General features: G+C 41.9%; 1 protein-coding gene across 3 annotated transcripts in view; it reads left to right on the plus strand.

Moving 5' to 3' along the window:
* The window catches only part of ABHD12 (abhydrolase domain containing 12, lysophospholipase), a 46,788-nt gene that overhangs the window by 16,762 nt on the left and 15,436 nt on the right, over positions 1-14,590 (plus strand). For 2 of the 3 annotated variants that reach the window (XM_052806661.1, XM_052806662.1), the window contains 4 exons: positions 4,556-4,680; positions 8,810-8,915; positions 11,314-11,433; positions 14,287-14,317. In XM_052806661.1, the coding sequence (XP_052662621.1) occupies positions 4,556-4,680; positions 8,810-8,915; positions 11,314-11,433; positions 14,287-14,317 (382 nt within the window). Of the gene's footprint in view, positions 1-3,097; positions 3,139-4,555; positions 4,681-8,809; positions 8,916-11,313; positions 11,434-14,286; positions 14,318-14,590 lie in introns of those variants that run through there. The other variant, XM_052806663.1, reaches the window with a different exon arrangement.

The raw sequence follows: 14,590 nt of genomic DNA on the forward strand, positions 1-14,590 counted from the left end.
GAATGTATTGATTTTTTTTTTTTAATGTTTTCTGTTAGAAAAGTGGGGGAACGTGTTCTTGTTATACCATTATTCATGTTATTTATTTCTTCCTCTACCACTTTTAAAGTAACTTTTGTCACCTGGTAATCAGGAGGTACCTTGCGTGACCAAGAAGGTACCTTGCGTGACCAAGAATGAAAATGGTGTTGGCTCTCCACATCCCATGCTCTGAATTCCTGCTGGGAAAGGATTGTCAGTTTGCAGTTTGAACAGCTGATGATTCAAAGGACACTAGAGCAAGCCAGAGAAACAGCATTCGCTGAACAAACGTAGTCTTGTATTTGGGTGTCTGTGAGCATTTTCTTTTACTGTTGCCTCTGCTGCATGGCAAAGGCCATGTGGGCTGTATGTGCATTTGTCTGTAGGTCCTTCTGGGACGGCAAGCCCAGTGTTTGTGTGTTTCTGATAAATTTTGTTCTTGCTAGACTGCAGCTCTGTTGATACCAGTCTCTTGTTTCGCCCTTGGCCTGCCCTTTCACCCTTGTAGCACAGCTGATAAGGAGATCCCAATGGAAACTCTTCTGGTGTACTTCTGACACAGAAGTGATTCAGGTGCTCTCCAGGGAAATTATTTTAATCTGAATCTGCATGCAGAACACACCACAGTAGCGTGGTCAGTGGACACTCTCTGTTCATGAAACCTCCCAAGTTTGCTGGAGAGGAGGGAGGAACACCAGTACTGTGAATTGAAATATGCCCATATTAAATTTGCTTGCTTCTGTTGCTCTTTGCAGACACGCTGTAATTGTGGACCATGGCTTGAAATACCTGTTGTGTGATGGTGCGGTACTTAAATCTTAGTTTGGCAGTCATTTTCCATGGTTAGACGAAGGATGTTTGTGCCTGCAGTTCTCTTGGTGCTGGTAAAGATAGCACACTTAGGAGAAGCTCTCATGAAGAGGACCCCCAGCTTCTCCTTGCCAGCCAGGTACTCTTAACTGTTTGCCCAAATGCCAAATACGCTTGTTCTGAGTGAATATAGGACTTTTGTCCAGGTGTAAATTACCAGGAATATTTTCCGTCTCTGATGTCACACTCACAGGAAAGACTTTCTTCTTTCAGATTTAAATATGTCTGGAGAGAGACTGTATCTTCAAATCCACTTTGGAAACCTGCGTGAAGCAAAAACTACTTCATATTTTGCCTGTGTTTGGACAGAACCCAGAAGCTGGGCAGAGGGAGAAAATGTGATGTCAGTGGGGATTTTTTTGATTTTGGGGTGACTTGGGGTTGGGTGTTTTGGGTAGGTGTGGGGTTTTTTTTGTTGTCGGGGTTTTTTTTGTTTTTAGACATTACTTTTATTGTTCCTAGAAATCTGTTTATGATATTCTTCAATGTCACCAGTTTGCAGCTGCTTATTCTCTAACTCACTTGTATTTTCTAACTAAGACTGACTGAGTTACCTGGTGAAAAGGGGGTCAAAAGTATGTTGCTGCTGCCTTTTCCTGAGCACACCAGAAGCTCCCTGTACAAGGCATTTATTTCCTGAAATAGCTTTTCTGCAGAGCAAGAACAGCTTAATTTAGCTAAATTGCTCACTAAAGACTTACCTGATAATTTTACAACGTCTGTACTTCAGCACGTTGTCTTGGATTTATCGGGAGAAGAGATGGATAGTTGACAGATAGAGGCTTTGCCCTGGTTGCATTTTAAGTAGACATCTCCCTGGAGATGAGGTGTAAATGTCACATTACCGATTAGCATTTGGTGTGGGGTACCAGAGCAAAGGAAGAAATGTCTCGGTTCAGTCTCAAAAAAAGAGAAACTAAAATCATTCTTGAGCTCTGACAGCATTACTCGGACAATGTAGTCTTCAGCGTTTTCTGTTCCTGGTTCCAGCTTGTGGCTGGGTCATGCCGAGTGCTTTTGCAACCCAGACATCTGAAGAACCTGTATTTGATGTGCTCTGGTTGTGCCTGGAGGAGTTCAGACCTGACTCTGGTGCCTTTCTAAACAAGTGGGATTTTTTTCTGTAGGACTGAAATCCTGGTGTATGCAAAAGTCCCCCAGGAGAGCTGTGTTTGGCTGCATCAGGATCTGGGCCCCAGACAGGACAGCTTGCTGGAAAGCCCCATCCCCTCTGGTTGCTCACCCATGTTACCGTTCTCAGTGGGAAGGTGGTGATGGCAACCACCTCTCAAGCGTGAGGTGAGGGGAAACTGCGAGGTTCTGTTAAGTCTGAGCAACCAGCCAAACAAGAGAAAAAGTTTTAACTAAAAGACACACTTCTCTCATTGAAGAGAGCTAAATTATATCCTGATTGCTAAATGTCAACTAAATGTCAGCTACCATTCAGTGATCTCTCTTCTCCTTCTCTTCCACAAACCTCTTCCAGGAATGGAAATAGGCGGTAGGTGCTAATGTGGGGATGGTTGTGGAAAGCTGGTTTTGAGAGTGGAGAGCTGTGATCAGCTGTGATTAGCCCAAGCAAAATGTGTGGTTTTGGTTTTTTTTTCCAAAGTTGTAGGGTTTGCATGTGTATTTAGCTGACCTTACAGCATTTCACAGCGGATTGGTCTGCAGAGCCGGGCTGTACAGTACGTCTGCTGGGTGCCTCTCAAAGACCACAACTGTAGGCAGACTTTGTGTTGCTTGTTACTGCTTGTGCACTCAGGACCTCTGCCTCTTTTGCCTGTATTTGCTGCTCTCCATGGGGCAGAGGTGGGTCAGTCTAAGGCTTTGGTACTCAATAATGTTCTTGTAAAGCCCTTGTTTTGTACTGTTTCCTCCGTCAGTCCTTTGCTGTTTCTGCTTTCCTTAATACTTTAGGAAACTGGGCTTGAGGTGTGGAAATGTCACTGGAAGCCTTGCTGGCTTTTTTCACCTCTTCATTGTCAGGTTTGCCATGGGAAGTATTAAAATCTGTTGAACCTTTCGACATGGACTTGTTGCAGTCAGAGCTGGTTGGCAGTGTCTTAGTGATGTATTTTTTTCCCTCTTGGAAAATGCAGTTCCTTTAGCTTGTCAAGAGAAGTGCATCAGTTTTGATGTAGATGTTTCCAGTTCCTGGGTGAGAGGAAACAGACAGCTACTTGTAGGCGGGCAGTAGTGTGATGAAGGCAGGTTTTGGATGGATAGGAGGATCAGCTATTCCCTGTGAGTATCCTGGCAATCCTGTCAAAAACTTACTGGGTGGGGTGGTGGTGTTGGAGTGTCTCCTTTTTCACTGAGCTGAAAAACTGTTCCTGAGAGCCTTGGCTTTAGCCTAGGACTACAAAGCTGTTGAGATCTTGAAGATTTTGGTACGTGATTAAACTATTTCCATCCCAGTTCTGTCTGTACACTTGTATTTCTTGTAGAAATGCTTTAAAAAGAGGTCTTCAGGCTCTCTTTTTGATAGTTTATACTAGCTGACAGTGTTCAAACCCTCTCAGCCCTAGTGTGGAGCAAGTGGTGTGTGTCAGCTCCTAAAATTGCCAAATGGGAGATTAATAACTTCATGCCTCTTGGAAAAATTGATCTCTGCTTTCAGCTGCTGGCAGTTCCCGATACTGAGAACTGGTTGCTCACTGGTGTGCAACATCGTTCCTGCTTGAGACTGTCTGCTGGAAAGCAAAGGAAGTTGTGTTGCCTGAAGGGTTTACATGCCTTTTAGTTCTTGACTGCAGTGATAGTCGAGGGCCTCAGTGTTTCTGCCCATAAAATGTTAATCAACTAGACCATTAGAAGTACACTTTTATGTATATGTACATGCATATATATGTATATGAGTGTGTATGTGGTAATTATTCTGAGGCAATAAAGTATATTTTGAGAAAAATTGCTTAACTAGCTGCTGTGTGGTTCTTTGATTGTTTTTTTTTGTTGTTGTTGTCGGTTGTTTGTTTTTGTGGTGTTGGTTTGGGGTTTTTTTTGTAGCTTATTCCTGATCAGAGTATTTAGAAGAAAATAGAAATAAAGTGTTGGGGCAATTGCTCCAAACTCAGTCTGGACACATAGAGAGTGATGCTGCAGATAAGATTAATTTCATAATGTTTTATAACTTAGATTTGCTTTCCAGAGCATTGAGAGGTATGAACCCTTTTAGCAGAATGTCTGTTCCAGTCTGTACATGAGATCACGTGTAATTTTATCAGTCTCATTGCACATAGTTCCTCAAAATATCTGAAAATCTAACTGAACAAAATGTTGCTAATTGTGATTTAAATGGGAAGTGCAGTCAGGCTACTTTTTGGGGACAGGCATGTGATATGCATTTCTAGAGATCCTGAAATCTGTTAAATCAGCAGAAAAAAGCTCTTGTTACAGAGTGTTTCAAAATGTAATTAGTGGGGAGTTTCTGTTCCCTTTTTCTAAGCTGCATATCATCAGCTGACAGTTTGGTTACTTCTGCCTCTTTCAAACAACTGAGGCTACATAAACTGTTTAAAGTTAGTTTTCTTTAAAGAGTAAATGACCAGGTTTTCAAATACACCAAGCACACAGATCATTGTGAAAATTGCTTCATAAAATTCCTGCTGTATTCAGGTCTGTCTTTCTCTCTTTTTTTTTTTTTTTTTTTTCTTTTATACAGGCGATATGGATTATGGTTTCGATTGCGGAAGTTAATAATCTGGTTGCTGGGAGTGTACATAGCGATTCCATTTCTAGTAAAACTTTGCCCTGCTATTCAGGCAAAGCTGGTCTTCCTAAACTTTGGTAAGTGACTCAGTCTGTTGGGATGGGTGAGGGCTGAAGGGGAGGAGTGTCTTTATCTTTCATTTGTCTGCCTTCACTTTCACCCTGCATGTGTATAGCTTGTGAAGGATATGAACTTTCACAGGTTGTAAGTTATCCAAACTATGGTTTGGAAAGCATTCTCTGTGGCCCTAGTGGTCTTTGTAGTATGTCTTTATACAAATACAGTGACCAAACTGAAGTCAGCTTTCAGCTGAAAGGGTCTCCTTCAGGAAAACCGTGCAATATGTCGAATGCATTTTTCTGAAGGGTTCAACGAAGTTGCATGAATGACAACAAGTAAGTGAAATTAAATCCCATTAATTGTTTTCCAGGCAGTGACTCTCCACCTGAAAGCATTTTAGGAGAATATTCTGTTTGGGACAGAAGAGACCTCTTTATGCATTCAGATTGACTGTTTCCTTGTGTCTCTTTAGCCTTTGCATTTGGTCAAACTGGCAGTACAGTGGGTCTGGTGAGCTGGCTCAGCTCCCAGGTCGCCCAGGGAGGCTTGAGCATCCACGGGATGGAAAATAACGGAGCATCACTGTATGAGAGAGGCTTCTTTGCCATCTAAATTTGTCTTTAAACCTCACTTGTGTTTTGTAATGAAGTGTTGAAAAATATCTTCCTTTGACTGTAGAAGCTAGAAGGACCAACTACAGCTATGTTGCTTTTATGTAACTTCTGTCATTTTGGTTGTATGCTCTGTATATTCTAATACCTAGGATCATGGTCACTGTGAAGTGTGCACATCCGTGGCCAGTACTTGTGCCTTGATTGTCAGAACTGACAGCTGGGTAAGGTGAATAATGCAGGTTACTTCCATTTTTGTCACCTTGCTTTTTCAGTGATGATTTTAATTTGCCCTTGCAGAGCTTTGCTAGGTCTCCCTGAAGTCCCTACCTCTGTTCGTTCCCAAGTGAACGAAATAATTGTTCCATAACACTTTCTTGTACTAGTACTTGCACTAATATCACTGCAACGTTGTTCCTACTGCTTTATATAATGGCAGTCAGATTTTACTTGTGATGGTACTCCCATGAAAAACTATTTACCGTAATGCAAAGTGCATTCTAACACACTTACTAGAAGAACATTGACATGTTTGAGTAATTCTTCTGCACTGGAGAGTGACATTTCTCCTCCACAGGAGTGGCGTAGGGTTTGCCCTGTTATACTGTTTTTTTAATTTCTGAGTATAAATCGCTACTCTTCAGCCATCTTTTACTCCTCCTTTTGTGTAGTTTGAGATTTGCTTCCAAAACAGTAGCACAGAGCTTCAGGAGAAAGTGCTTCCATTTGTTTCTTGAGATAGCTAAAGATGAATCGATAGCTGTGCTCCCGCTGTTTAGCAACTGAACCAACATCTGGATTTGTTCTTGAGGACGGACTTTTATTCCAGGTTATGAGATACATGAGCATATGGGGTAGACATCTCAAGCTGTCTCTGCTGGAAGTCTTCAGAAAACCGAGATTTCTAGAAGCATAAATACAGACTAGATCAGATTTAGTGTATCAGTATGATTAACAAATCATATGATTTTTGTCGTGTGATGTGTTACGAGTAATATCAAATAGCTCTGAAACATGTCACTAAAAAACCTTTAACGTGCTAAGTCTCCGTGTGATGTATGCCTATATGATGATGATGGCGATATGTTTGTGTGTGTAGAATAGGTGGACCATCCCAGTGATAAATGGCCATACATAAAAATTGCCTGTACTTTTATATTTTTCTCTTGCTTTGAGGTAGATGCTTACCTGGCCCCCATCACTAACGTTAGTATGTTCCTCTTTGTATCTTTTTGTATTACAAAATTGCACAAGAAAATCATAACAGATTTGGCAAATGGGAAAATCGAGGCAGAGAGAACTTGAATAACTTTCTCAAAACACTGCTAGGAGTGACTTGTGTGCCTGTCCAGACCTTGACCGCAGAACCTACCATCCTCTTGGAGGATCCACCACCCTTGTGAGAGCATCGCAGAGTTCTGCGGTGACAGCACAGTGACCCAGCGGGTCTCTGGTGATGTGCATGCTTTGTCTGGGACACTTCCACATGCTTTTGCATAAGAGCAAACAGACTTCACAGGTATAGATTTGCAGTCTAAGGGGCCAGATTTGTCAGGTTGACATTGGCTGATGTCTGGCTTGGTTTTCATGTTTGTGGCATGTTTAGTGACTCTTTTTTGGGTGGTAAGTGAAGTGGTTTAATCCAGTCAGCAATTAAGCGCCACGCAGCCACTCACTTACTCCTCCCCGGTGGGATGGGGGAGACAATTGGAAGAGTAAAAGCGAGAAAACACAGGGGCTGAGATAAAGACAGTTTAATAGGTAAAGCAAGAGCTGTGCACACAAGCAAAGCAAAACAAGGAATTAATTCACCACTTACCATTGGCAGGCAGGTGTTCAGCCATTTCCAGGAAAGCAGGGCTCCATCAAGTGTAACGGTAACTTGGGAAGACAAACACCATAACTGTGAATGTGTCTCCCCCTCCGCATCCCTTCCTCCTTCTTCCCCCAGCTTTATATGCTGAGCATGATGTCGTATCGTCTGGAATATCCCTTTGGTCAGTTGGGGTCAGCTGTCCCGGCTGTGTCCCCTCCCAAGTTCTTCTGCCCCCCCAGCCTGCTTGCTGGTGGGGTGGGGTGGGAAGTAGAAAAGGCCTTGGCTCTGTGTAAGCGCTGCTCAGCAGTAAGGAAAACATCACTGCATTATCAACACTGTTTTCAGCACAAATCCAAAACGTAGCCCCATACTAGCTACTGTGAAGAAAATTAACTCTATCCCAGCCAAAACCAGCACAGACTGTCACCATTATCAGTGCTTCTTTGTGTGTCAGTAGCACAAAAACTTTGGTATGTTAATTGTTATGTCACTAAATTTCCAGGAGACAGACTTCCTGGCCCTGCTGGAGTGGAGCTCAAGTTTATGGGAAAAGCCTGAATCACTGGGAAAAGAGAGTCCTTAAAACTGATGCTGTCAGTAGATCTCTATAGCATCTGCCTTGGTATTGGGTGTGTCAGAGGCTGCCTAGAGAGGCCATACAGCATTGGTGATGGAAAAGGAAGCATTTAGACTAAGCACAGGCCATACAGCATTGGTGATGGAAAAGGAAGCATTTAGACTAAGCACATCCTCTCATTTAGCACATTGCACAGTGTCTATAAGATGTAGCTTGTGAACCAAGCAATGGAAAACAAAATGCTGAAAATGTTTGATGTTTGACTTTCCTGATGTCGCTCATGTTTGAATCGGTGAATGTAACAAGCAACGAACAACTGTGTATTGTATAAGCTGGGGAACATAAAACATTTGGAAGATCGAATTGAGGTGTAATGATTTTGTTTTCAGGGTTCTCTTCCTGAAGAGATGAAGTTTCTGGCCTAACATGATCTCTTTTAAATGCTGCAGTGTCTGGGAGATACGGCAATTATTTGATAGTCTTTGAAGAGTGGGCTAACAAACTGCATATCCTCCTCAAAGGCTCAGGAGGACAGTGTTTAACACAATTTATCTTACTCTTACAGGACACGAACCATGTGGTGTCTGCTACTATAATGTAGTATCTCCTTTAGGTTGTTGTATTATAGAGGCTGAAACCACGTGTCATCCTGAAACATGTTACAGCTCTGGGATGCACCCTTTATCCCAGGGAGTTTGTCCCATCAGTAACTTCCATTACAGCTACGATGCAAACAGTAAAGTTTTGCCAAACCAGCTAACCCACCCCACTGATGCAGCAGGAGCGACTGTCTCGTGGCTGGGAGATTTACAAAGCAGGCTGGGCAGAGGTGGTTAAATGTGTGTCACGGGAAGCTTTGTCTGTCTCCCCCACCTCTTAATTTTAGCCTGCTCCCTGTTTTTTTGATGGTTGCTTGTGTCTTCTTACCTGCTCTCTTTGATGTTCATATTTTAGTCACAGCTGTGGCCAGTTCATTCTTTCACACAGAAAGAATAAGGTCTTCCCAGCACAGTGGACCAGTTTGTACAACTCTCCAGTGCCTTGGTAAAGCAGTTTTGTAAGAAAATAAAGGTAAAAATTAAAAGGTTTCATATTCTGTTTTTTTTAATTATTATTATGTTTTTTACTTTTTTGTATTTCAGTGAGGGTCCCATATTTCATTGACTTGAAAAGACCACAGGATCAAGGGTTAAACCACACCTGTAATTATTACCTGCAGCCAGAGGAGGATGTAACCATCGGAGTCTGGTAGGGAAGCCTGTTCTGTGCAGTATGTGCCCATACACCTTTATCCTTGTTTTTGTTCTCAGTGTTGCCTATCCAGTATTTTCGCTGTGCATGTGACAACCATTGCCTGTTCTGTTTTGTGGATGTTTGTGTTTTCCTCTGCCAAGTGACCGAGTTCATGTTGAAAAGTATGCAGATCTCTGGAGCACATCTGAACTTGGATTAGTAATGCATTAAACACAATTGGACAACCTGTGCATTCAGAGAAACATCATAATTTGGAATCGTAAAGGTTACAGGTCTGCATTGCTACAAAGATCATGCCTCCATATCAATGAGACCCAAGGAGTTAGAAGTTCTGTCACTCAACTGCTGTTCATATTTTGTTTGGCAAAATAAATGTGGGGGAAGATAGGAAAACAGGATCAAAGTGATCAGAGTAGGAGGAAGAATATTCTGTGTGTAAAACATATGTAAGGTTTGGAGAGTGGGTGAGAACGGAACACACAGTTTACTCTTGTAACAAAACAAGTGACAGTATCAGAGCTCACTTGTCATTCCTTCCTCACGAAGAAGATTTTCTGGTCCCAGGCAAGGGCAATTTATTTTAGCTCCTTGTTACCCAGGATCAGCTCAGATGAGTGGTTCTCTGTCTGAAAAGGTCAACTTTCAGTACTTCCTGTATTATTATATCAGCTCAAACCAGCTTCTGCATCTGTTTCTTGTCATCACTTTTCTATTGTGTCTCAACACCAGAAGTTTCAAAGCCACAGAAAAGTTCCTGCTAGCTTTGAAGAAGTGCTTGCAGTTTGAATATACATGCAAGAGCAGCAAACACCTGAAAAAAAGGCTAGACACCATGTCAGGTGTGGAGGGAAGGGGGCTGTTCCTTAATACAGCCAGTGATGTTAGATCTGTAAGCTGAAGGATTTGAAGTTTTCAGTTATGTGTGTGTAACTTGTATGTGTCCACTAATGCAGTAGAGATTTTCTCTTCACTTGAGGGTATATGACCTTTTGAATGGGACAGTGCTACATAAAGATGGTTCCTTCCCTTTACGTGAATTTTGGTGAAGGACAGGTTTTCGTGAAAGCTGGAAGTTCAGTCTTTCCAGGGTAGGCTGATAAATAATGGTTTATATCTTCACTTGGAAAATTAAAATTCTACCTGCTAAGCTGAGTAAGTTTAGATAGCATTCTTGAGATTTTTGTTTCCCTTACAAGTGTACTGTACTGTGTATCTTTACTAAACCAGAACTTCCAGTTTGTGGCGGCAGTTCAGAGTCCATGTCATTTGTCTTGATACTTATGAGATAGGTTTTCATGAAAGTTTGGAGCCTTGCTTTAATGCCAGTTTAAGGTCTTGTGTTTGGTATACTTCTGAAACAAAGTCCTCAGCCTGCTTTGTTCATAAGCTTGCAAAAGTCTTGAGGTAGAACAGTTGAAGTTGTGAGTCCTGCAGTTACTGGGGCTTTTTTCCTCCTCAAGAACTCAATGTCTGCTGGCTGTATGCATGCGAGTAGTCTTTTTACATTGTTTCCCCCTGTATTGGTTTGTCCTCTGAGTTGTACATCTGGGAGGAAGGTGTGGTAGATGGAGTTTGTCTTTCTTCCAAGGAGAAAGGCATGTGAGTACTTAAGTTGCTTCTGACAGCTGTAAGCTAGCCCCCTTCTCAACAATCTGAGGTGGTTGTGGGCGTGTACTCCCTTTCAGTGTTTGTCTTCTAGAATAATTATCCAATCTGTTTGGTCTGTCATTCCTCTCTTTTCATTTCACCAGCGTTGAATTCTTTGTAACATGCTGCCCAGCTATATTATCTATGGAAGAACAGCTGTGAGTTAAAAATTCCTGGCTCTTCTAGATTGTAGCTTTTCCAGCTAAAATGTTACACCTTCAAGAACCTGGTGTCTGAAAACAAAATGATCTTCTCATCAGATCCTGAGCCCCTCTTTTTCCTCAGATTGACTATGGAGTCAGATATGCCTCTTATTCACCAAACATGCTTTCCAAAACCAGCTGACTTTGATTATTCTGAATATCTGCGACCTAGCTGTGAATCTTGTTTATGGTGTATAAGTGTGTTAATTGAAGTAATTAAGTGCTATAAAAGGTGAGGAATTGACATTCTTTCTCCAGAACAGCAGGAAGTTCTGTAATTGTGCTTTGGGTTTGCCTGTGAGGTTTGATGCCTCACACAGCCCTGAGTTTTGAAGGCAACAGCGATGGAGGTGAAAATGTAGAAATAACCCTAGCCACTGCCTTTTAAACTTGGCCATTTGTCGGCTAATCATGACAGATTTGTGAAGAGTGTGTGTGAGGTGTGTAATCCTGAGTTAATGAGTTGATGAAAAAAACCTCAAAATTCAAGTGGCAGACACTGTGTAGCAACAGGACAATGTAATTTTTCCTTCTGTATACAGGCACACGGTCCCTGCAGCTTTATGGAAGAATGCCCGAGGGAAGGACCAGTTGTGGTTTGAAGATGCTTTGGGTTCCAGCCACCCTGTAATCCTTTACTTGCATGGCAATGCGGGAACAAGGTGAGGCACAAAACAGTGATGGCTTTGTTTCATGCTGTGTTTTCCTGGCTTGCCACAGCTTCAACATATTGATAAGAAAGATGGGGACAAACTTTTTAGTAGGGCCTGTAGCGATAGGACAAGGGGTAATGGTTTTAAACTAAAAGAGGGTAGATTTAGGCTAGATATAAGGAAGAAATTTTTTACGATGAGGGTGGTGAAACACTGGCACAGGTTGCCCAGAGAGGTGGTAGATGCCCCATCCCTGGAAACATTCATGGTCAGGTTGGAAGGGGCTCTGAGAAACCTGATCTAGTTGAAGATGTCCCTGCTAATCACAGAGCGGTTGGACTAGATGGCCTTTAAAGGTCCCTTCCAACCCAAACTATTCTATGATTAAAACCAGAATAAAAGCAGTTTGGTGCATCTCCTTTCTTTTAAAAGGAAAGCATGTTTTAAGAAATGATGCCTCTCCATTTATTGAATGTGGGAATAGATTTATTGCAGTTATCAGAGATAGCTGATACTGTAGTTTACCTTGTATCCTCTGCTAGAAGCCAGGAGGCTGTGACACTTCCTAGATCAGGTAGGGAGAAGTACTTCTTTTCAGTATATGAAATACACTCAATGAAATAATACTATCATGGGATAGTATTACTGCTTCTGTATATGTGATTTACATGCATTAAATAAACTTTCCAGTTCCTTTCATGAACTTATTTTAGTAGTTAACACATTCTGAGGAAAGAAAATCAGAAGGAAAGAGGTAATGTGCTGGTCTTGTTTCATTGTTGCATACATACAGGACATTTGTCTGGAATAGGAGCATTTCTAAAATTTGTAATTTTACAGTTGACTACGTGTATCAGCTAAAGAAGTAGGTTGGTTCTCTATACTTTGTTGCTGGATGCTAAAAACCATTAGCGCAGTGTGAAACTTCCCAAATGTTTCTCAGAATCATGTTCTTACTGCCACATCTCTGCATGCTACAGTGCTTTAGTTTATTTATTAGAACATGGTCTTTTTCCTTACTAATATGCATCTTACAAAGAGTATCAGCCCCTTTCTGAGTTTTGAGTGCCAGTGCATGTTCTTTTGAAGCTGATGTCTGCTTGTAGATACTATGCAAGAGCAGAAACATTGCAGAAATACAAGTTCCATGATGTAAAGCAAAGAAACTCTGTTTCAACTGTGCCAGTAGCGAAGGTTTGCTAGCCTTTACATCGCAAGAACATTGCCCTTTTTCACTTAAATTCTTGTCTTAGCAGTGTTCTTTTTTGGTACAAGGGCATGATGTGGAAGATGCGTGCTGTGAGCCAGGAAATGCATGAGCAGATGGTTTTTGGAAACTGATCTTGTCTTCTTGTGCTGATCTGTTACAAGGTTTAATCAAATTGTTGCATTATTTTTCAAATACTGCTTCGCTCGTTTTCTTGCCTTTATTGGGTGTAGCAAATGATACTAACGGAAGCTATTCTGCAGCTTAATGGTGGTAATTTGGGACCAGTATCTCTGTTATGTGCTTATTGATTAGCTTTACTTCTTGGCTCCCCCAAGTGCTACTGAGATAAAGTACTGAGCGAGCTATGGATCGATTACGTATTTCGCATTTTGCTTTACTCTGTGTATTGGAGAAGCTGGAGGTGTATTGGCTTTGCCATTTCAGCTTTAGTATATATTGCTGTATGATTCTACACTGCATATTCAGTCTTTTGTCAAAGGGCTGCTTTATTGATGCAGGCTGCATTAACCATAAGTAAAAGGCACTGCCTTGGCTTTCTGGTTTGCCTGAGTGGTCTGGAGCTGAGGCAAAAATTTTATGATTACTTGATCCCCTTAGAAAAAATTCCTCTGTTGTACTTTGAGGAATGATGAAAAGGCACCAATGTGTGCACGGCAAGGGTGACTTTTCAAGCAAGTGTTCTTCTTCTTCAGGCTTGTGTGATTCAAAATGACTTACAAGCAATCCCTTGTGTTTTGCCCTGAGTGTTTTTGGCTGCATTAGGTATTTTGTAGTACAGTTGGAGCTGACAGCTTTTGGCTGGCAAGTGCATGTGTTCTTAGAGGGAGGTCTGGAAAGTGGCGTTTTGGTTTAGAGGCATGCACTGACCAAACCAGTCATAGTGTGAATGTTTTAGTTTTCTTATGAGTGCAGGAGTAAATCTACTCTTGCATCAATACTGGACTAAAGTTTGAGTGTGGATTAGCCATGTCATGTTGTGGATATATTTTAAAGCATGTAATGGCACATTCACTCTCCTTTCCATTTTATTGTCTAGATTTCAATTTATGAAAAAAAACATTAAAGCAGATTCTTCCCATGGACTTACTTGCAGTGTTCAACTCTGGTTTTCTCTGCTCAGTCTTTTGCACATGTCCTTTCTGTCCCTGTGCTTGGAGCCAGGTGAGAAAATCCAAGGGCCAGCTGCTTGGGTTAATGTGGTGAGTTCTGCTGAGAGCATCACACCTTGGAGAGCAGGGGTTACTGGCTGGGGCAGCAATGGTGCCAGGAGTTCAGGGTCTGCAAAGCCAACAGGGACAGGCTGGTTTGGATATATTACACGCTTTGGAAAAGGCAGATAGGAGGGTGGGTTGAAAAGTTCATCTTTACCTGCTTTGAGAAGAGATTTATAGGGAGAAGTTGACTTCAAAGCTATGTCCTACACAGCTCAGCAAAGCCTTGCTGTCTCCCCGAAGCCTGTGACAAAGCAGTTACAGTGTTTCTTATGTTTGGCATGTTTGTGTTAAACTGAAAACCTGAGGCAATTGGGAAAGTCTGTTTCTGGAATCTGAAATGTTCACATGTGGTTTTTTTGTTCTTGTTTGTTTGGTGGTTTTTTTTCTCCTCTTCTCTTCATGAACCACTCTCGCCAGAGGAGGGGATCACCGTGTGGAGCTTTACAAGGTAAGTGGCTGCACGTGTTGTTCAAGTAGTTGCGTTAACACATCGGATGTGCACAGACTTGAGAAGACTGCTCGTTACAGCCCACTGCCAACAGGAAGATAGCTTAGGGCTCTTAGTCTCCTCTAGATATGAAGCATGTGTGGGAAAAGGGGTCTATAAGCCGTGAGCACACTTCCCCATATTAAAAGATATTTGAAAGGTCTTTTACTTGCTGTTGTTAACTGTCAGCTCCAACTGAGCTAACCAGAGTCTTTGCCAGGAACACTTTCACAA

Source organism: Harpia harpyja, chromosome 13 (genome assembly GCF_026419915.1).
Source record: "Harpia harpyja isolate bHarHar1 chromosome 13, bHarHar1 primary haplotype, whole genome shotgun sequence".
Classification (NCBI taxonomy): Eukaryota; Metazoa; Chordata; class Aves; order Accipitriformes; family Accipitridae; genus Harpia; species Harpia harpyja.